This window comes from Microcebus murinus, chromosome 11 (genome assembly GCF_040939455.1).
Source record: "Microcebus murinus isolate Inina chromosome 11, M.murinus_Inina_mat1.0, whole genome shotgun sequence".
Classification (NCBI taxonomy): Eukaryota; Metazoa; Chordata; class Mammalia; order Primates; family Cheirogaleidae; genus Microcebus; species Microcebus murinus.
In genome coordinates this window covers 294,741-316,592 of record NC_134114.1, presented here as the reverse complement: position 1 = coordinate 316,592, position 21,852 = coordinate 294,741, and the positions used below count along the sequence as shown (strand labels likewise).

The 21,852-nt window shown below is 55.1% G+C and overlaps 3 protein-coding genes, 1 long non-coding RNA gene and 1 other non-coding gene across 5 annotated transcripts in view; 3 read left to right on the top strand and 2 right to left on the bottom strand.

Moving 5' to 3' along the window:
- Positions 1–14,103, top strand: part of AHRR (aryl hydrocarbon receptor repressor) — an 81,063-nt gene extending 66,960 nt beyond the window's left edge. The window contains exons 8-11 of the mRNA XM_076007916.1: positions 7,164–7,354; positions 10,682–10,743; positions 11,000–11,141; positions 11,961–14,103. Coding sequence (XP_075864031.1) covers positions 7,164–7,354; positions 10,682–10,743; positions 11,000–11,141; positions 11,961–12,972 — 1,407 coding nt within the window. The 3' untranslated portion in view covers positions 12,973–14,103. The remainder of the gene's footprint in view (positions 1–7,163; positions 7,355–10,681; positions 10,744–10,999; positions 11,142–11,960) is intronic.
- On the top strand, positions 5,743–6,320 carry LOC105876468 (cytochrome c, somatic). Its single transcript, XM_012774150.2, has one exon. The coding sequence runs from the start codon at positions 5,794–5,796 to the stop codon at positions 6,109–6,111; it is 318 nt and encodes a 105-aa protein (XP_012629604.1). The 5' UTR covers positions 5,743–5,793; the 3' UTR covers positions 6,112–6,320.
- Positions 6,573–6,713, bottom strand: LOC142874134 (U4 spliceosomal RNA). The gene has a single exon (XR_012921959.1). It is a non-coding gene; the product is annotated as a U4 spliceosomal RNA (small nuclear RNA).
- A 4,212-nt stretch (positions 14,104–18,315) lies between the features above and the next one.
- LOC109731303 (uncharacterized) lies at positions 18,316–19,952 on the bottom strand. Its single transcript, XR_002224913.2, has 2 exons — positions 19,831–19,952; positions 18,316–18,584 (listed from the first exon to the last, which is right to left on the bottom strand). It is a non-coding gene; the product is annotated as an uncharacterized LOC109731303 (long non-coding RNA).
- Positions 19,953–19,956: 4 nt separating this feature from the next.
- EXOC3 (exocyst complex component 3) overlaps positions 19,957–21,852 on the top strand; it is a 28,092-nt gene continuing 26,196 nt past the window's right edge. Inside the window, exon 1 of the mRNA XM_012774151.2 lies at positions 19,957–20,025. The gene's annotated coding sequence lies outside the window, so the exon portion shown is untranslated. The remainder of the gene's footprint in view (positions 20,026–21,852) is intronic.

Genomic DNA, 21,852 nt, shown 5'->3' with positions numbered 1-21,852 from the left:
TGAGGCAGAAGGATCGCTTGAGCCCAGGAGATTGAGGTTGCTGTGAGCTAGGCTGATGCCACGGCACTCACTCTAGCCTGGGCAACAGAGTGAGACTCTGTGTCAAAAATAATAAATAAATAAATAAATAAATAAATAAATAAATAAATAAATAAAAGAGACTTATTTATGTCAGAAAAGAGGAGATTTCTGTAACAAAAGAGGAGATTTCTGTCAGAAAAGAAGGAGATTTCTGTCAATAAGAGACAGATTTATGTCAGGAAAGAGAGGATTTCTGTCAGGAAACAGATTTCTGTCAGAAAAGAGGGAGATTTCTATCAGAAAAGAGACATATTTCTTTCAAAAAAGAGATTTCTCTCAGAAAATAAGAGATTTCCCTCAGAAAACAGGAGATTTCTGTCAGAAAAGAGACAGATTTCTGTCAGGAGGGAGATTTCTGTCAGAAAAGATGAGATTTGTGTCAAGAAAGAGAGATTTCAGTCAGAAAAGGAGATATCTGTTAGAAAAGAGATTTATTTCAGGAAACAGGGAGATTTCTGTCAAAAAAGAGATTTCTATAAGACAAGAGAGATTTCTGTCAAGAAAAGAGATTTCTGCCAAGAAACAGAGAGCTTTCTGTCAGAAAAGAGCCATATTTCTGTCAGAAAAGAGAATATTTCTGTCAGAAAACAGGAGATTTCTGTCAGAAAAAAGATTTCTGTCAAGAGGAGATTTCTGTCAGGAAAGAGGGAGAGATTTCTCTCAGAAAAGAGATTTCTGTCAAACAACAGGAGATTTCTATCAGAAAAGAGGAACCTTCTGTCAAGAAAGTGAGATTTCTGTCAGACAAGAGGGATATTGGTGTCAGAAAAGAGGAGATTTCTGTCAGACAAGAAGGAGATTTCTGTCAAGAAAGAGGGAGATTACTGTCAGAAAAGAGCAGATTTCTGTCAAGAAAGAGATTTCTGTCAAGAAGACAGATTTCTGTCGGAAAAGAGGAGATTTCTGTCAGGAAAGAGAGATTTCTGTCAGACAAGAGAGAGATTTCTATGAAGAAAGTAAGAGATTTCTGTCAGAAAAGAGACATATTTCTGTCAGAAAAAAAGGAGATTTCTCTCAGAAAAGAGGAGATTTCTGTCAGACAAGGGGGAGATTTCTATCAAGAAAGTAAGAGATTTATATCAAAAAAGAGATTTCTGCCAAAAAACAGAGAGATTTCTGTCAGAAAAGAGGAGATTTTTGTCAGAAAAGAGATATTTCTGTCAGAAAAGAGGACATTTCTCTCAGAAAACAGGAGATTTCTGTCAGAAAGGAGGAGATTTCTTTCAAGACACAGGGAAATTTCTGTCAGGAAAGAGATTTCTATCAAGACACAGAGAGATTTCTGCCAGGAAAGAGACAGATTTCTTTCAGGAAAGAGGAGATTTCTGTTAGGAAAGAGACAGATTTCTGTCAGAAAAGAGATTTCTGTCAAGAAAGTGAGAGATTTCTGTCAGACAACAGGATATTTCTGTCAGAAAAGAGGAGACCTCTATCAAGAAAGTGTGAGATTTCGGTCAGACGAGAGGGATTTCTGTCAAGACATTAAGAGATTTCTGTCAGAAAAGAGGAGATTTCTATCAAGAAAGAGGGAGATTTGGGTCAGAAAAGAGGAGATTTCTGTCAAGAAACAGATTTCTGTCAGAAAAGAGGGAGATTTCTGTCCAAAAAGAGGAGATTTCTGTCAGAAAGTGGAGATTTCTGTGAAGAAAGTAAGAGATTTCTGTCAGAAAAGAGGAGATTTCTGTCAGAATGACAGGGAAAAACCCCCACCCCGCGGCCCCATGCTTGAACTCACCGCTGATTGGATATGTAAAGCTTGTTGCTGATTGGATGCTTTTTGAATCCCACTACTGATTGGATATGTAAAGTTTGTTGCTCATTGGATGCTTTTTGAATCCAACTGCTGGTTGTGTATATATAAAACTTGTTGCTGATTATATATGTAAAGTTTGTTGCTGATTGATGCTTTTTGAATCTCACCGCTGATTGGATAACTCCTCATGCTCATAGTTGATTGGTGTGTGTAACCCGAAGAAGTGCATACAACTGGAGGAGAACAAGGAAGCGGTGCTCAGAATTTGGTGGCATGCCCCTCTGAGCCCGAGGGTGGAATAAAGGCTGATTCTCCGACCCTCTGTGTGCCGCTCGGCTCTTTCCCTGGTCAGTTGCTGTTAGCACTTGCTGTAATACTTGCTGGAACAAGAAAAGAGACAGATATGTGTCAGAAAGGAAGAGATTTCTGTCAGAAAAGAGAGAGATTTCTGTCATAAAAGGGACAGATTTCGGTCAAGAAGGAAATTTCTCTCAAGAAAGAGGGAGATTTCTGTCAGAAAAATAGGAGATTTCTGTCAAGAAACAGGGATATTTCTGTCAAGAAAGAGACAGATTTCTGTAAGGAGGGAGATTTCTGTCAGAAAAGAGGAGATTTCCATCAGAAAAGAGACATTTCTGTCAAGAAAGAAGAGATTTCTGTCAAGAAAGAGGGAGATTTCTATCAGAAAAGAGATTTCTGTCAAGAAACACATTTCTGTCAAGAAACAGATTTCTGTCAGAAAAGAGGGCGATTTCTGTCAGAAAAGAGATTTCTGTCAGAAAAGGGAGATTTCTGTCAAGAAAGAGGGGAGATTCCTGTCAAGAAAGAGGAGATTTCTGTCAAGAAAGTGAGATTTCTGTCAGAAAAGAGAGAGATTTCTGTCAAGAAAGTAAGAGATTTCTGTCAGAAAAGAGAAAAAAGGTAGAGAATGAAAAACACCTTGTCCTTCCTGTGCACTGGCCAGTTCCAGGCTCACCCACCGGTGTTCTGCCTGACCCTGCTGTGCTTTGCACAGGCCTCCCTCCCTGTTCCCTGTGCGTCCCGCCTGGCCCTCTCTGGCTGGGGCCCAGGGCCAATGCCCATGTCCAGTGCTCAGGCCGCCACCCTAGGCAGGCCAATCTGCAGGCTCCTTTGCGTGTGTGCAGGGTGACAGTGGCTTGGTGAGTTGCTCTGGTTGTGTCCTGGCAATGTTTTGGCTCTGGCTACATAGCAGTGAAATGGAGGTTCCGTGCCCCTGGATTCTACTCTCATCACCACTTCCCTTGTGGATGTGTTTGGTCTGTGTCTCTGACGAGCAAGAACAGGGACATGCACTCTTCATGCATGGAGGGGGACTTCTCTGAGGAACCTTGGGCCCGTATACCCCATGGAGGAAGTGTCTCGTGCATCTGTGTGTTTCTGCGGCGCCCCCCATCTTCCTCTGCCTCCCCACACCCTCAGACCTGCGGTCGCCCCTGCACCCCTGCGCACAGAGCACCTGCCATCCAGGTCTGCGGCCCCACCCCTTGCTAGGGACCTGGCACAGAGCTCCTCTGTCCACCCCCATCCCTGGGAAAATTGTCTCCCAGAAAACCTAGCGGGTGGGGGGCAGCCGCACAGCAGGCGCAAGTGAAGCTTCCTCTGTGTTGACAGCCGTGTTCATCACTGGCGTCACCGCCTGGGCCCCGACTGCCCTCCACCGCCATCTGTGGAAAATGTCTTCCATGAGACCGGTCCTCGGTGCCAAAAAGATTGGGGACCACTGACTTAGGCAACAATTAAGTCAACAATTAAGGTCAACAATTAAGTCTTTTATTTTGATATTATTTTGTTTTAAATTTTGCAGAAATCAAGATACTATTTATTGGTTGATAAGGAATGTTGTTCAGGCTGGGCGGGGTGGCTCACACCTGCAACCCTAGCACTCTGGGAGGCCAAGGCAGGAGGATCGCTTGAGCCCAGGAGTTTAAGGTTGCTGTGAGCTATGATGACACCATTGCACTCTGGGGGACAAAGCGCCAGACCCTATTTCAAAAAAAAAAAAAAGAAAAAATGTTGATGATTTTTTAAAAATTATAGAACCAATGCCTGGATAATTAAAAACTCTTATTTCCAGAGTTTTTAATTGGAAGGACTTTATTATGCAATAAAGCAGAGATTGGAATATAGTTTAAAATGAAACTGCAGAACAAAAAACTGAATAGAGGAAACAAGCCAGAGAAGTTAGTTTGAAGCTAAAATGTTACAACAAGGTATATAAACATAAGTGTCTACTTACATTTTGCATTAAAATCCCTTAATCCACACCATGGCAAAGGAGCCCAGCGTGTGGACACACAGTGACCCTGCCTGACCTCCCAAGCTTGTGTCCAAGTTGGCAGGAGTGTGTGTGGCGGCTGCCCGGCACAGTCTGGGCAAGGCAGTGTGATGCGGAGCTGCCTTGTGCTGCTTACACAACATTATTAACATTCCAGGAATTTTGAGATTTGGTTGATTGAAATCAGCCACAGTGGGAATATTTACACCCAGGAAATTGGTAAATACTACAAATCAGGGATTTTCTTCCCCTGGGGAGCTGGATGTTCACCGTGTCCCAGCACACCACTACTCGGACTCCTCCTTGACACGTGTGTGGCTGGTGTACCATGGGTGCTCACAGGGTCTGTGCATTTCTCTAAACCCACGGGCACTGGATTGAGTGGTGTGGGGACAGTTGAGAGGATGGTGGGTAGGGATGGAGGTTGGATGAAGGGACAGATGGACAGGCAATAGGATGGAGGTGGGAGGAGGTGGAGGGAAGGATGGGAGGATGGTGGGTCAGGATAGAAGTTGGATGAAGGTACAGATGGACAGGCAGGAAGATGGAGGTGGGAGGAGGTGGGGGGAAGGATGGGAGGATGGTGGGTGGGGGTGGAGGTTGGATGAAGGGACAGATGGACAGGCAGGAAGATGGAGGTGGGAGGAGGTGGGGGGAAGGATGGGAGGATGGTGGGTGGGATGGAGGTTGGATGAAGGGACAGATGGACAGACAGGAGGATGGAGGTGGGAGGAGGTGGGGGGAAGGATGGGAGGATGGTGGGTCAGGATGGAGGTTGGATGAAGGGACAGATGGACAGGCAGGAGGATGGAGGTGGGAGGAGGTGGAGGGACGGATGGGAGGATGGTGGGTCGGGATGGAGGTTGGATGAAGGTACAGATGGACAGGCAGGAGGATGGAGGTGGGAGGAGGTGGGGGAAGGATGGGAGGATGGTGGGTCGGGATGGAAGTTGGATGACGGGATGGATGGACAGACAGGAGGATGGAGGTGGGAGGAGGTGGGGGAGAGGATGGGAGGATGGTGGGTGGGATGGAGGTTGGATGAAGGGACAGATGGACAGACAGGAGGATGGAGGTGGGAGGAGGTGGGGGAAGGATGGGAGGATGGTGGGTCGGGATGGAAGTTGGATGATGGACGGGATGGATGGACAGGCAGGAGGAGGGAGGTGGGAGGGTAGGGGAGGGATGGAAGAAGGAAGCACAGGGTGGATGTCCTGATGTCTCTTGGTAACTAACTCAGTTATACGCCAGTCTTTCGTTTATAGAGAGATCTTTTATTTTCTCTTATCACAAACTCCTAAGTTACTTGCTGGCTTTTTAATGCACACTGTACATTCTAGGTAAATAGGATAAAGTTGTCCCTACGTTCTGTCATCATGAACGTGGGAAGGGTAAGTTGGAAGTAGAGTGTTAAAGGTGAAATCATCCTCAGAGAATCTCCTCCAGCAAATTCCTCCCAGGGGTGGATGTTGGCTTAGCCTCAGGCCAGAGATGGGCCAGGCAGATGCGTCCACGCCCCCCCTGTGGGTCAGCACACTCGTGTGCACCACCAGTGCACCAGGATTAAATGCTTGTTGATTAAAGGCTCTCATGGGGGAGAGCGGGACGTCTGGCTTCTGACTGGGAATCTTCCTGTCGTCAGCAACCAAAGAGAGAATTAAATATGGGTGATGTTGAGAAAGGCAAGAAGATTTTTGTTCAGAAGTGTGCCCAGTGCCACACTGTGGAAAAGGGAGGCAAGCACAAGACTGGGCCAAATCTCCATGGTCTCTTTGGGAGAAAGACAGGTCAGGCTGCTGGATTCTCTTACACAGACGCCAATAAGAACAAAGGCATCACCTGGGGAGAGGACACACTGATGGAGTATTTAGAGAATCCCAAGAAGTACATCCCTGGAACAAAAATGATCTTCGCCGGCATTAAGAAGAAGGGAGAAAGGGCAGACTTGATAGCTTATCTCAAAAAAGCCACTAATGAGTAATAATTGGCCACTGCCTTATTTATTACAAACCAGAAATATCTCATAACTTTTTTTATGTGTACCATAATTTAATTGGTCTCATACACCAGAATTCAGATCATGAAAGAGTGACAAGAATATTTTTGTTGGACAGTCCTGATTTAACTAAGACTGGCTTGTGGTTAATTCGGTTTTTTGAATTCTGATAGTAATTCCAATACAGTAAATGCTATCACTGTTTTCCCCCCTTCTGAAGATGTGATTGGATTAATTAGTAGTGTTCAACTTTTCACAAGGATGGTAAATTGCCATTTCAAAACCTGTTGAAGATTGGTTTTATATTTAGATTTATATAACTGGTTATGTGAATATATTTAAATACTAGGGAAATCGCTTCACTGTCTTGGAACCAAGCAAGACTCACTGGTGTTTTACTTTATAATTTTTTTTTTTATAATTTTTTTTCTTTTTTTTTAATCCAGTCCCCGTGGGGACCGTCAAAAATTGCCAATGCCGACTATATTGCAAGTCGTCATGGCGGGGTATTGGGAAAAGTTTTCAATTAGCAATAATCGCGCCTCGGATAAACCTCATTGGCTACGATACTGCCACTGCGCAAAGCTCACTGGTGTTTTAATTTGTGTTTATTAGCCTGTTAAAGGCGAGGGCTGGAGATAAGGTAGCTGTGTTTACTTTATATATTTTTGGTCTTCACTATGCCAATCCAATTTCCCTATGTCTACTAAAATGCTGCCTTTTATTTATTGAAAGGCATTTTAGTGTGGTTTATGTGTAATACCAAATAAAGAATATTTAACACTTCAAAAAAAAAAAAAAAAGGCTCTCATGGGGCCGCCAGACAAACCCGTGAGCCGCCCTGCAGCCCTGGCGCGGTGCCAGGGGGTCCCCTCCCTCTGGGTGGTCCCACAGGCCAGGGCAGCTGGCGTCTTCGTGTTTGCCAACACGCTTCCGCCCTGCGACCGTGATCCGCTCTCACGCACTCAGTTCTGCATCTCTGGCCACGGCGCTGTGCACTCTGTGAACCGCCCTCCTCTCTGTCTTTGAATGGCCAGACCATGCAGTTCCAGGGAAAGCTGAAGTTCCTGTTCGGACAGAAGAAGAAGGCGCCGTCGGGGACAGCCCTGCCCCCGAGACTCTCCCTGTTCTGCGTGGCGGCGCCCGTGCTCCTGCCCCCCGCGGCAGAGGTGAAGGTGAAAAGCTCCTGTCTGAGGGTGAAGCACAGGGCAGACGCCGGGGACGCAAAGTGAGTAACGGGCCCTCCACAGACGCGCCCACCCTGGCCTGGGGGCACAGCCGCCCTCCTACGGGTCCTGGTCCCTGTGCCACCAATCGATCGGAGGGACTGAGTGTCCTGGGAGCTTCTCAGGGTGGGTGAAGGCTGAGCTGTGTCCGTCAGTGTCTTGGGAGCGATTTACAATGTTGTGCGTCTAGAAACCGCGTTTTCCAACAGCTGAAAGACTCCTGTGAGAGAGACCGGAGTGGGGTGGGTGGAGGGCTCTGAGATCCGACTTCCATCTGTGCCCTGGGCTGAGCAAGACCCTCCCGGTACCCTCACGGGGCAGCTTGTTTAAAGCCCCTGAGTCCCCAGCCCACATCTTTGTTTCTTGACTGTGCGTCTCTCTCAGCCGAGCCACAGCCGAGGGGGCTCCTTCCCTGGACCCCGGCGGGGGTCACAGGCCAGGGTCACAGGCCAGGGGGGTGCACGGGCCGAGACAGACACAGCTCGGAACAGAGAACCCAGGTGCAGGGCAGGTTCTCCAGGGGATTTTGCACCGAGCTGGAGTGGCTTTCGGGCTGGGCCGGCAGAGGAGCCGTGGGGGGGCGCCCCAGGCTGCAGGGCCGGCCTCTTCTCCGTGCTAGGCTTCCCCCACCCTGAGCCAAGGTGTCGCACACCTGAGGCCGCCTCCTGCCCAGCGAGGTGCGGAGGGGACTGGACTGTGGTCTGAGTGCCCAGCGGCAGGGCCCCGCCGGGGGTGGGGGGCCTCGCTCTGTGGCTCCGTCCCCCGCCCCTCTGTGCCTCGCCCAGACCCAGGGCCCGCAGGTGGCTCCATCAGCCTGTGGTCTCTCCCGAGGAGCCCTGTCGTCTGGCCCGAGTCTCTGTTGGTGGTTTCCCCACTTGGCAGGACGACGGCTGCAGGTGGCTCAGCGGGCACTCCCCATCCAGACGACTGTCCTTGGCACCTGCACAGCGCCGGGGACTCGCTCCCAGCAGAGCAGTGAGCCTGACGAGGCCCTCCCTGTCCCCTGTCCCCTGTCCCCTGTGCCGCGGCTCTGCCTGCACTCACGTGCCATCTCTGCGTCACAGGCGCTACCAGACACGTCTGGTCCGGGCTGTGCCTGTGGGCCGGGTTTTCATCCACTCCCCAACTTCCACCAGTGCCGAGTCCCGTCCTTTCAGACTCACCCTGGGGACGTGGCTGGAGTCCAGCTGCGCCGGTCCCTCGCCGCCGTCTGCAGTGTGCCCACCGCGCCCCTGCGGGTCCAGCCCGAGTCCTCGCAGCGGTGGGGGCAGCGCCGGCAGCAGGACCCGCCACGCAGCCCACTTGCCTGTCGGGCCCCAGAGGTGCTGGGGGGCCCCTGTCCTGCCTCTGCAGCCTCCAGATGGGCAGCGTGCGGCGGGCGCCCGGCCTCTCTCGGGGGCTGGCGAGGGCCAGCCCAGGGCAAGGCGTGCCCAGGAGGCGTCTCTACAGGCCCTGGCTGGAGTCTCCCTCCTTCTTGGGCACCCGTGAAGCTCCGTCTAGACCATTAGGAAGTCTGGGCTTTTGTTCTGCGTGTCGGTTCCCTGCGTGGCTGTGCTCGTCTCTGCACCTCGTTCCGGGCCTTCCGTCTGGGAGCGGTGCGAGCTGCCGCACTACTGGGCTCCCGTCTCTCCTGCCTGAGGGCCGGTGGAGGTTCGGCCCCGGAGCCTGGGCGGGTGCTCTGGGACCCACACGGGCCCGCGTGCTACCAACAGCAGCACACGTTTAAAATTAAATTTATGCACCTTTTATTTTAAAGGATGAACATATAAAATACAGGGGAGGAAAAACAGAATACCAAAGGGAAAGCTGTGAAAGTAAGAGACGTGGCCAGCCCAGCGGTCCCTGCCAGGCTTGGGGCAGGGCAACCTGCCCGGCCACCACACACGCAGAAATACGCCACCGTCACTCACTGTCTCAGTGTCGTCCGGCTTTTTAAAGCTGTTTTGGCTTGAATTTTTTATAACCCAAATGCACACAGTGAGCTTTCTCTTTTCTGCGTGTTTTTCTGGCCCCAAAAGCACAGTAAAGGGACAGTCCCTACCGGGCCACAGCCATCCTCCCAGCTGGGCTTGCGAGTGGCCACGCCGCCCCCTGGTGCCGGCTTGGGGAAGTGCGGGCCTGGCCGCTGCCTCCTGCCACTGCCCAGTGGGGACCAGGTGTGGGGTTGCCGGGTGACCTGCCATTCCTCCTGCAGCCAGGACGCCAGACCTGGAGGCTCTGTGAGGACTAGAGGAGGAAGGTGTGTAAGGTGGAGCAATAAATAGACGCCACAGCATACAGAATATTATTAAAACCAGACGGGGGAAGAAAACTGGTTAGGCCGAGGATCCCCACCCCATGGGGTTTTGGAATTCTCACCACGCTGCTCTGAGCTGAGTTCAGAGTTCAGAGGCCAGCTCTCGGAACACGCGCGCCCAGCGTGGTGCAGCCGGGCGCTGGCGGGTCCTCCCTGCGCCGCCAGCGACAGCCCTTCATGATCTGCCCCGGCCCTCTGTGCAGGCTCCCGCTTCAGGGAACTCACTCGTAAGCCCCAGGTCGGTGCATTCTGGGCCCTGCGCCCACTCGAGGACACGTCCAGGTGGTGATGGTGGACATTCTCCACCGCGGGGCTCTCCGCGGATGCCCGGGACCAGGCAGCCCAGCCGGCCGGGGGGCTTGAACCCCAGCTCTGGCTCCTGCTGTCGGGAAGCACCAGGCAAGTTTCTTTTTCTTTTTTGAGACAGAGTCTCACTCTGTTGCCCAGGGTAGAGTGCCGTGTCAGCCTAGCTCCCAGCAACCTCCAACTCCGGGGCTCAAGCAATCCTCCTGCCTCAGCCTCCCAGAATGCTAGAATTACAGGCGTGAGCCACCGCTTCCGGCCCAAGCAAGTTTCTTAACATTTGTCTTTTGAAAAAATAAAGGTGATAGAGCCCAGCGGGACAAGTCGTTAGGGTTCGAGGCTGTGCACACTTCCCCAGGAGCAGTGGCTCTGGGCTCACCAATCCAGTATTTGTGGCGGCTTCCCGGAACACGAGGACAAAAACCACAACCACCGGCTGCGTTTTCATTCGGGCCTCCCAGGAGGAAAACACGGCTCTAGAACCTTCTCTGCAGACACTCACTTTCCGAAGCCAGTTCATTAGCCCCACTGCCCTGAGCACTGACATGATCCAGTATTTTCAGCAAATCTGTCACTGACAAAAGACTTCACAAGCTATAAAGAATTAGGCAAATGGAGTCACTGTTTCTGTCTTCGCCTCTCAGGCCAGACAGTGATTCCTATCACTGGCAACTCCTACCGTCGACACGCATGTCACCTGCGTGTTCTCTGCTGTTACCTGTTTTCACAGAGTAAAAGTCACTGCGAGTCTGTGTGAACCAGAACTGCACGGAAAACCCGACTACTTCGCAGGTACTTTTTACGATTCTCTATCTCCGCTTTCCCTGAGAGGGGAGATGTGTTTTTGCCCCTCGGAGAGCTCTGCCTGCCCCGGGGAAACCCTGCGTGTTCCACGGAAACCCACCTTGGAGCCTTAGCGACCGCCCTGCGGGGACAGACGCCCGCGCCTGGACTCCGGCGCGGCTCTGCGGAACTTGAGCCACCTCTCACCCAGCGCGGCTCGGCTGCGTCCAGCAGCCACTCGGCCACAGCTGCCCAAACCCCACAGGGAGAAGCCACGGGGAAAACAGCGTGCTGGTGTTCAGGACGCAGACAGAGGCCGGCCGCTGGGCCCGTGTCCCCGCCAGCACCCCCTGCCTGTGCCTCGGGGGAGCCCCCAGCCTCGTCCTGCACCCCAGGGCGCCCGCAGGGTAAGTGGTGCCGGCTACCTCCCTGCCCGGCCCCTGCTGAGTCCCTGCACGGCCAAAGTGGGGGCCTCTAGAGCAGAGAGGGGACCGACGGTGGCCCCTGTACGGCCCGGCCACAGGCCTGACCACTCACTCACTGTCCTCGGAGACGTCCCAGCAGCCCCCAGGCTGGAGGTCACACGTGTCCCCGAGAGCTCACACCAGGGAGGGACTAGGGCGGAGGATGCCCCCTGGGCCCCACCAAATCCCAGGACCCTGGGACTCACCTGTCACCTGGACCCTGGGTCACTTGTCCCCATCCAGCCCTCACCCCTGCTGCAACCCTCCCCACCGCCTCCTGCCCGCCCCAGCTGAGCCCGCAGGCTCCTGTGCCTCCCAGTCCCTTCCTCGTCACCATGCAGGTGCCAGTCCTGACGTGGCATGCCGCTGTGCTGGTCAGCGACACAGGCCGGCCGCAGGAGCTGCTGGGGACGGCGTTCTCTGCTTTACGGCTCCGTGGCTGTTCCCACTCTGCCAGCGGTGGTGGAGAACGGTGTGGGGACGCCGTGCCGGTGGCACAGGCCTGGCAGGGGCGCCTCCCCCCTGCAAGGAGGGTGGCAGCACGCCACTGCCTCCCCAGCCAGGCCTCCCCCGCCCTGCCTGGCCCCCGGGGGTCCCAGGAGGGAAGGGCTCACACGGAGATGCTGGCACCGGCCTCCCAGGGCCACTGCCTGGGTTGCGAGGGCCAGGGCGGCGGGGACCCGGCCGGTGTCCTGCCGGCCTCCCCCAGGAGGCGGGACCCAGCGCCCTGGCTGCTGTCTAAGGGGCCCCTTTTCTCTGCAGGGACAGGGAAGAGGGGCAGGAGGCAAGGCCCTGTGGCTCCTCTGCAGCGAGGGGGCCGAGGGAGATACGCACCCACCATGGCCGCTGTGAGCCGATGGGACCCACGAGGCGCCTGGACTGGGCGGCGGGGAGGCACGGCGAGGGCGGGGGTCTGAGGTCTCGGCTGCCCGCCAGCAAGAGCGACCTGTTCTCCCTGCGCCCTGCACCCCGCGGCTCCTGCCCGCCGTACCCTGGTGCGCGGGGCATGGTCGGCGCTGGCGGCATGGCCACGTTCAGAAGTGCGCCCGTCCCCCCGTCGCCGGGCCAGCCCCTTGGTGCCTGCTCCAGCCGGGTGAGCAGGCCCTGGCGGGATGTCCAAGGGGGGCAGGAGCAGCCTCTCCCCGGCCTCTACCCCCCGGGGAGCCTGGAGAACCGGCCCCCTCAGCCTGGGGCGCAGCGCTTCCCCGAGGGGGGCTACCCCACCGAGGCCCCCAGGCTGCAGATGCCCCCGGGCGGCCCGTGCGACCTGGCGTTGCCGCTGGGCATGCCCATCAAGACGGAGAAGGACTCGGGGTCAGAGGACGCAGCAGACGGCTACACGCCCAGCCAGGCCTGGCTGGGGGCCGGAGACATGGCCAAACGTCATCTGGCCACTTTCCCCACCAGGATGCACCTGAAAACAGAGCCGGAGTCCAGGTACCAGGTGTACACGCCACACCTGGGGCACTGCCGGGCCCCTGCCAGGCCCAGCGGGGAGCTGGTCCCCTTCTGCCCGGCACACTGCGGCTGCCGGGGGCACACACATGCCCTGCCCCTGCAGGGCCCTCCCCGCCCCCTCTGTGTGCACCAGCCCCCCGTGCCGCCGGGCTGCTCCTGCAGAGCTGCTGGGGCCGCCCCCGTGGTCAAGTGCGAGCCCCTGGACTCGCCCCCATGGGCCGCCCACAGCCAGGGGGCAGTGCCCGGGATGTTCCCCAAAAGTGCCTTGGTGCCCCCAGTCCCCCCCAGAGCCCCCGAGTGCACTTTCCTGCCGTAGCACTGAGCTTTGCTGAAAACAGCCACCGTCCTCTCTCAGAGCTGCTCTCTGCCTGGGCTGCACCTGGGTGGGAGTGCCTGGCCTTGGGCACCTGAGTGCCTTTTTATTTTATTTTATGTTTTTTCAGTGAGACAAGGTCTCACTTTGTTGCCCAGGCATGAGGGCAGTGGCGTGATCACAGCTCACTGAAACCTCAAACTCCTGGGCTCCAGTGATTCTCCTGCCTCAGCCTCCCAAATAGCTGGAACTGCAGGCATGCGCCACCGCGCCCAGCTAGTTGGAGCCTTTTCAAAGGAACACTCTCAGCAGAGATGCACATGCGCAGTCCTCGTTCTATGTGTGCAGCACATGTGATAGTTTATTCTGAATTTGTAAACCATGTGGAAGTTCTTACGTGCAAACTATTTCTCTCTCTGAGGAACCAAAGTCTTTAAGAAAGTGGCTGACACTGGACTGCATCGGCCTGGCTGGGGCCGTGAGCACCTGGCCGTTGCCATGTGTCCACAGTCAGAAGTTTCCGGTGAGGTTCCTGCTCCGCCCTCTGGAGCCCACCCCAGCCCGGCCTGCGCTGTGCGAGGTCCCCAGCTGGGGGGAGAGCAACTCGGAGGGTGGTGGCAGGAACTTGGACTGTGACCCTCCGAGCAGAGGTGACCATGGGCCCCTCCGTGGAAGGAGCCCAGAAGTCCCAGGCAGAAGAGACTGTCGGGGTTGGGTCCCACACTTCACCACACACGAGGCAGGGGCTCCACAGTGCGTGGCGGAGTCTGTAGCCAGACCTGGAATGGAAATTGGCTAATGGCCCGCTCCTTCTGGAACTCTCTCTGGTGTCCTTGGTGGGCCCTGAAGAAGTCTCCAGCTAAACCATCTCCTGCACGTCACGTGACTCGAAGTCCACCTAGTCTCAGTTCAGAAGCGTAGAGGAAGTAGGAGATTGAGTTGTCTGTGGAGGCTGTCTCACTTGCTGTCTCTGCAGTTTATTCAAATGAGGATTCCAGCCACCATTCTGGGAAGGATTATTAGAGACAAAACAGGTAGCATTTAAAAATAAATACTGTGAACGTAATACATTCTAATTATAGGAAATTTGGTTACAAAGGCATACGTCAGAAAATGAAGGTCACCACAGTTCATCCAAAGATAACGTAGAGCTGACTGTGTGGGTCATGCTGCTTCCTGGGTGTGGTTCAGGCCAGAGGGCGCCCCTGGTCAGTGCATGGTAGTAACAGCAGGGTATAAAAGCCACCGCTGAGCAGGAGGAGGCCACAGCAGCAATGCACTCCAGGATCCTGCTGCAGCTGGCCTCCCTGTGCTGGGGTGCACAGACCCTCCTCCTCAGGGACAAGGGCATCTTCCCCTAAAGTCATCTCCACTTGGGAGTCCCAGGAGTGGTAGGAGCCCACTGGGCAAGAGAGTCAATGCTCTACCACCCAGTACATCCTGGCTTCAGCGTGGACTTTTTCTCTATTGCCTATGGCTTTTGGGTGCCAGTGTTCAGCCCCTGGTTCAGTGTTGAAGCCATTTGCTGAATGCACATTTGCTATGTCGAAATTCAGGTTCAGCTGGCCGGACTGGGTCACCTGTGCACTTAGACACACCCAGGGTGCCCGTGCCCCTCAGCTCCCTTGTTCTTGGGACGAGTCACCCACTGGGCAAGGATGGGGCAGAGGATCTCCCACAACTGAAGAGAAGGGACGATCACCTGAGCCCAGGGGCCAGAGTGGTCATTTGTGGCCTCCTGTGACCCCCAAGGTGCACCCAGTGGTTGTTCCATCCCTGCTGAGCCCACAGAGACCTTTCAAAGGTGACCTTGGTGCTGTGCTCTCTCGGGCATGAGAGCTGCCGAGGCTTCTGCTTCCACTGCCATTCTCTCCTCTGCCTGATGCCTGAAGTCATGATGGCAGCAGAGTCACCTGAGGGCCAGCCTCCTGGGCACCAGCCACCTGGGATCAACCACCTGTAGACCAGCCCTCTGAGGACCAGCCACCCTCAGGGACCAGCCACCTGCAGACCAGCCACCTGGGACCAACCACCTGCAGACCAGCCTCCTGAGGACCAGCCACCCTCAGGGACCAGCCTCCTGGGGACCAGCCACCTGCAGATCACCTGGGGACTAGCCACCTGTGGGGAGGTGGCTTCCCACTCTTGCCCAAGCTGGTGCAGAGTCCCGTCTTTACCGGTTCCTGCACTGGCCACAGTGTACCTTTGCTCTCTGGGCATTTATGGATTTTGTCCTTAAGACACAGGGTCTAATTTCAGAACCTTCCCCCTTCCATCCTGCTCTAACCAGTGCACAGCTCCTGACCACGGAAGGTCTTCGTTAATAATCAGACCCGCAGTGTCCTGCAAGAACAGAACAGGGCAGGCGCGGTGGCTCACACCTGTAGTCCTAGCACTCTGGGAGGCCGAGGCGGGTGGATTGCTCAAGGTCAGGAGTTCAAAACCAGCCTGAGCAAGAGCGAGACCCCATCTCTACTATAAAGAAATTAATTGGCCAAGGAAATACACACACACACACACACACACACACACACACACACACACACACACATAAAAATTAGCCAGGCATGATGGCACATGCCTGTAGTCCCAGCTATTCAGGAGGCTGAGGCAGGAGGAGCTTGAGCCCAGGAGGTTGAGGTTGCTGTGAGCTAAGCTGACCCATGGCATTCTAGCCCGGGCAACAAAAGTGAGACTCTGTCTCAAAAAAAAAAAAAAAAAAAAAAGAGAACCACCGAGCGACATGTGCCGCTCTGGGCATTCCTGCATCCTAGAGCTTGGCCCTCCACATCTCCCTCAGCTGAAGTGTCACCTGCGTCCCTGAGAGTGGCCCCTGCTCTTCCTGTCTCAGCCATATGCAGGCACGTGTGTAACATGCCTCGCGTGTCCTGGAACCAGTGGGTGTAACAGGGAAAAACTCCAGACCCAGGAGTTGGCATCCAGAGAGGTCCTCGCGTGCCTGCCAGCTGCACCCGGACCCTGAGTGCCGTCAAGGGAGAGCTGTGCCCTGGGAAGCAGGGACAGCGGCCTCTGCCCCAAGGCCACTCTGCAGCGTCCTGCCTTCACCCCCAGACCCTCAGACGTGCCCCGTCCACGCCCCCCTGGGGTGACAGGCACCACTGAGTGTCCGCCTGCTCTCCGACGGGCTGTGCTTTGTGGAGCTGAGCTCAGTGTCTGGCATCAACTCTGCGGGTCTGGCATGTTGGGCAACCCGGCTGCGGCCCTTGAGCCGGTGGGCCAGCACGGTGTCCCAGGTCCCCTCCTTGGCAACACAAATCCCTAAATCAGCACTTTTGTTGTTTTATGACCGTGACCCTCCTGAAAAATTGTGTGGGGTAGATGATGATGGAATGTAGGAGGTGCAGATGTGGTAATTTGTGCTCTAAAATGTCACTGTTAGTACTAATGACAGATTTATGTTTTTCTTTTGCATGTAGCTTTTGCCTGTATAGCTGAAAATGTGTTAAAATACAATGTGGGAATGGGACCGAAGGGAGAAGATGAACACAAATTATATTTTTGCAGTTTCTACTAGAAAAAAGTTTTCAATGTCTAGACCAACTTATTGAATTTTTAAAACTGATGCACTATAAATGTAACTCCACTGGTTTCTCAGTGCCTTTCCAAAGAGCTCTCAAATATATTTCTTATACTGTCATTTGTATGAAATTTACAATATCGATGTAAAATACATGATATGTTAATGTGTTCAGTGTGAATGGAAATGTCTACTTGATTTTCCAAATGAAGTCACTTTATTTTCCTTTAAATGCATATCTTAATTTGCATTCTAAGCTAGTCCTCCACCACTAAACAGAAGGCAGTAATAAAAGTTTAAAAAGCTCTCTAGAGCCAAAAGTTTCATGGAGGAGTTACCACCTGGCCACGTCCTTGCGGTGGCCCCCCTCACGGAGGGCTGGGGACCTGCCTGGGTGCTCTCAGGACACCCCAGACCCAGTCTGTCCTGGAAGTGGCTAGGAAGGCAGAGCTGAGTGCACCTCGAGTGGACGACGGGTGTATGGAGATGGGGCAGGGGTCATCGCCTGGGCAGAGTCCCCTCCTGTGACCCAAGGAGCCCGAATCTGCCCCTGGCTGTAAGGGCAGCCCTGTCCAGGCCTCCTCCACAACCTGCAGGACACTGTCCCCAAACCTGTCCCAGTGACATCCTGGTTGCTGCCCTGAGACTCCCATGTCCTCCCAGGGGAGACCAGGCCAGCCCTCGTCTGCTTGGCTAACCCAGCTGCTCATGCCCCTGTGGCCCCACCTTGGCCCATCCCATCCCCTCTCCCCTACCACCCCACCCCCACCTCATTTCCACGCCATCACGTGACTCTTCCACCCTGGTCCCTGCTGAGGCATGTGTGGGGCTAGATGCTCACGTGGAGCTGGGACACACACAGCTTCATCTCACCAAGCGTTGCTTCATCTTCCTCCATCATGTCTCTGTGGATCCACCTGTTGCCTCTCTTCCTTTGGAAGCTACAATTCTGTTTCTGTTTCTTTAGTGGCTATCCTTAATGCGCACATTAGCAACGCCTGAGCTGGAGCTAATCAGGATTTCTATCCTCCCAGAACAAGGCTGGGATTTCGGACGCTTCGGTGCTTTTCCCTTCCCTCCCTCTCAAGTTTGCTCCTGTCAAAGATGAGGACGAAGGGCTACACCCAGGTGAAGAGCACACCTGAGCTGTGTGTTCTCTGGTTGCCTTCCCCAGCCCGAGGGCCCTGACAGAGCCAGGCAAGCCTCCTGGTCATCCTCAGCACTCCAGAGAAGTTTTCCTTTTTTCCAGATCCACCCTTTCACTGGGGATGCACCCCTTTGAGCATCCAGACTTGCGCCGGAGTCTCAGTCTATACCCCACCTGCCGGGAGCCTTAGCTTCATCCTCCATCCTGCCTAGGTGTAAAAACCCAACCCCTGAGACGCCTCCCCCAGCCCCCGTCCCCTGCCTGCTCCAGGACAGCGAGGCCCTCTGCTGTGGGGGTCCTCTCTCCGCTCTGCTTCTGCCCCTGCTCATTTCCTTGCTTGCTTTGAACACACCTGTGCTGTACATTCATCCAGTATTCCCAGGTGTTTCATAGGAGGCTTCTCAATTATTTGAAAACAGAAGTCAGGAAATATTTTTAACCAATGTTTTGTTTTCTTCAGTGGTAAAGAAAAACAACTAAATTCCTCTAATACAGCATCCTACCTAACCAGCCTGGTTGATCCAGGAGGTTACCGGGCGTCTTAACATCCAAATTGAGCACCAGACATAGACAGTGTAGGTCTCTTTCATAATATTAAATGTTGCTACATTTTGAAGTAATAGTTCTAAAAGCTTTGGTAATTTTGGCAAATTTTTCTTCATCAGTTTCAAAATGTCCCTACAGTTTTAATTTCAAACGTAATTTTTAAGTTTTTACTTTTTCTTTACATTTTTTTCATTGCTCGACTTTTTGCTAATTTTCAGATATTAGAAGGTAAAGCTAAAATGATAAAGTCAGGGTCAGCCAGCTGATCCCCAGGCTGTGGTTTCCGCTGGTTTGCGGGGCAGCAGTTGGCAGCGCGGCTCCCGCACCTGCGCCGGCCTCGCCCGTGTGTGCCAGGTCTGTGTGGCCGCCCGGCTGTGCTTCTGTCTGTGGAAAGCAGCCCTGAGGCAGGGACCCTCGCCCAGGGGTCACTGGGCCCCAGCGTGCAGGGACCCCCTCCCCGCCACCACCAGGGGGTGGGTCACTGGGCCCCAGTGTGCAGGGACCCCCCTCCCCGCCACTGCCAGGGAGTGGGTCACTGGGCCCCAGTGTGCAGGGACCCCCCCTCCCTGCCACCACCAGGGAGTGGGTCACTGGGCCCCAGTGTGCAGGGACCCCCCCCCTGCCACCGCCAGGGGGGGTCACTGGGCCCCAGTATGCAGGGACCCCCCTCCCCGCCACCGCCAGGGGGGGGTCACTGGGCCCCAGTGTGCAGGGACCCCCCTCCCCACCACCGCCAGGGGGGGTCACTGGGCCCCAGTGTGCAGGGACCCCCCTCTCCGCCACCGCCAGGGAGTGGGTCACTGGGCCCCAGTGTGCAGGGACCCCCCCTCCCCGCCACCGCCAGGGAGTGGGTCACTGGGCCCCAGTGTGCAGGGACCCCCCTCCCCGCCACCGCCAGGGAGTGGGTCACTGGGCCACAGTGTGCAGGGACTCCCCTCCCCGCCACCGCCAGGGAGTGGGTCACTGGGCCCCAGTGTGCAGGGACCCCCCCTCCCTGCCACCGCCAGGGAGTGGGTCACTGGGCCACAGTGTGCAGGGACCCCCCCTCCCTGCCACCGCCAGGGAGTGGGTCACTGGGCCACAGTGTGCAGGGACTCCCCTCCCCGCCACCGCCAGGGAGTGGGTCACTGGGCCCCAGTGTGCAGGGACCCCCCCTCCCAGCCACCGCCAGGGAGTGGGTCACTGGGCCCCAGTGTGCAGGGACCCCCCCCTCCCCGGCTCCGCGGGGGGGGTCACTGGGCAGGGACTCATTCCCCGTCCCCGCCCGAGGGTCACTGGGCCCCAGTGTGCGGGGACCCCCCCTCCCCGGCCCCGCGGGGGGGGGTCACTGGGCAGGGACTCATTCCCCGTCCCCGCCCGAGGGTCACTGGGCCCCAGTGGGCAAGGACTCCCAGCCCGCCCCCTCCAGGGCGTCACAGGGTCCGGTGGGCAGGGACCCCCAGCCCACACCCGCCCGAGGGTCACTAGGCCCCAGTGGGCAAGGACTTCCAGCCCGCCCCCGCCAGGGCGTCACAGGGTCCGGTGGGCAGGGACCCCCAGCCCACACCCGCCCTGCGGTCACTGGGCCCCAGTGGACCCCGCCCCACCCGAGGTGGGTCACAGGGCCCGAGTGGGCCGGGAACCCCCCAACCTGAGGGGGTCACAGAGCCACTGTAGGGAGGGAATCCTTCTACGCCAAACCGAGGGGGTCACAGGGCTCCAGTGGGCAGGAACCTCCCGCTCGGTATGCCCAGGCCCCGCCCTTCCGGTCTGGTCTCCGGAAGAGGAAGTGTCCGCGCGACGCCCACTTCCGGCCGGGCCCCCAGAGGCAGCAGCAGGGCAGACGGTGAGGAGGCGACGGCGCTCCCCGGGCGGTGGTCGCCGCCCTCGGTCTCTCTCTCTGTCTCTCTGTCTCTTTCTTTCTCTCTGTCTCCCTCCGGTGTCCCGTGGCCCAGGGCGGCGCCGGGGCAGGGCAGGGCCTGCGGGCGTGGGGGCCGCCAGGCCGTTCGGAACCCTGTGCGGTGCCGCCTCCCGCGCCCGAGTCCCCTCCCCCTCGTGCCACACAGTGTCCCCGTGCCCCGTCTTCTCTGTGCCCGTGTCCATTCCCCGGTACCCATGTCCTTTCCCCTGTGCCCCCTTTTCTCCGTGCCCGTTCCCCCCCGTGCCCCTCCCACCTATGCCGGTTGTCCCTCGGTGGAGAGGCGCACACTGCTGAGCCAGCGCCGGGCGAAAAGTCAGAAAAGGCCCGGAAGGGGTTAGACCTGGGTCTGTTGATGGCCTCAGAGTTCCCCTTTTGCTCCTGTGGCCGGAGATCTGACAGTCATCAGGCTGTGATGGAAACCTCGCTTCCCTGTGTTTTCCATTCCTTCAGATTTTTCCTTTTCCCCTCATTGGAGTAGATTCCTCTGTTCTGGTTCCAAGGAGAGTTGTCGGCCATAGAAGATTCTATTAGCATCTGGCTTTGTTCCATTTCCACCCAGAAAGGCTGGTCTGAGAGCCTGACACTTAACTCCAGCCTTGGGGAGGGTCAGATGATCTTGCTGGGTGCACTAGCAGAATGCTTAGATGTCCACTTCTTGGTTATGGTCCAGCCTTTTAATCAAAGTACAGGTTTCAGTGTCAGTGGAAATGCTGAGGATTACATGTCAGAGCAAAACAAGAAATGAACGCATGCAAGTACCACACATGCAGCAGTGGGGTCTCAACTTGAAAAGATATGCAAAGAAAAAAACTGGGAGGAAACGGCCCTGTCAGAAGTGGTTGCCCTTGGAGGGTGGGATTAAAGGTGGTTGCCTCTGGCATCTTTGTATTTTTCTGTCCTGTCCAGATAGTCTACATCGGTATACATACTTTTGTACTCATAGAAAAAAGGAGAAAGGTAGTGGTTGCAAAACAGTTCTATTTGAAAGAGAAGTGGAAGGAGAGATCTTGCATAGACAGAAATTATTTTGCAGAAATCCACCACAGGTTTTCAGTGTTTTTCAGAAAGCCTGTGGGAATGGGGATAAATGAAAAATTCTGGGAGAAGAGGGGTCTTTCTTGTATCCTTGAAAACAGAAATTGCATAAAGTCAAAGGGAATGCATGTTTTTCCACTGCCCTCGTTTGCCAGGTGTTCACCAGGTAGCCGCTTCAGCCCACGCTGGGGTGATGGTGGTGCTAGGAGTGAAGGCACGCTGCCTGGTGTCCGAGCATACATGAGAAAAGGAGGACATACACTCTGTTTTCTAGGGCTGTTAAAAAAGTATGAAATGGAATTTTGTATACACAAGGCAGTAGTGATTTTTGCTGGGAATCATAGGACTGGTGCTGGGAGAGGTGAGACAGGTGCTGTGCTGTGTCCTGTCCTCACTGAGGGTGCTAGTGGCTGCGCACAGGCATGGCCAGGGATTGAGGGAAGGCTCCAGGGTGAGAAGGTGGCACTGTCTAGGGGAAGGAAGTGCCCTAGAGAGTGACTCTGAGGTGGGTCTGGGGTGTCCTCCATGTGTTCATATCTCTCAGGCCTGGGAAATGCCCCTTCTTGTCCTCTTAAAGCTACAGCCTCTCCATATTTGAGTTCCGAAGGTTTGCATATTCTCTTGAGTTCTTAATCCTAGTTCAGCTTTCTTTCAGGTGGACTGGATTAACGATGTTCTCAAACACTCTCATAGCTCCGTTATGATCAACTGACTCTT

Excerpts from the sequence above, each read along its gene's own strand:
- LOC105876468 (XM_012774150.2), top strand. The coding sequence starts at position 5,794 with ATGGGTGATGTTGAGAAAGGCAAGAAGATTTTTGTTCAGAAGTGTGCC.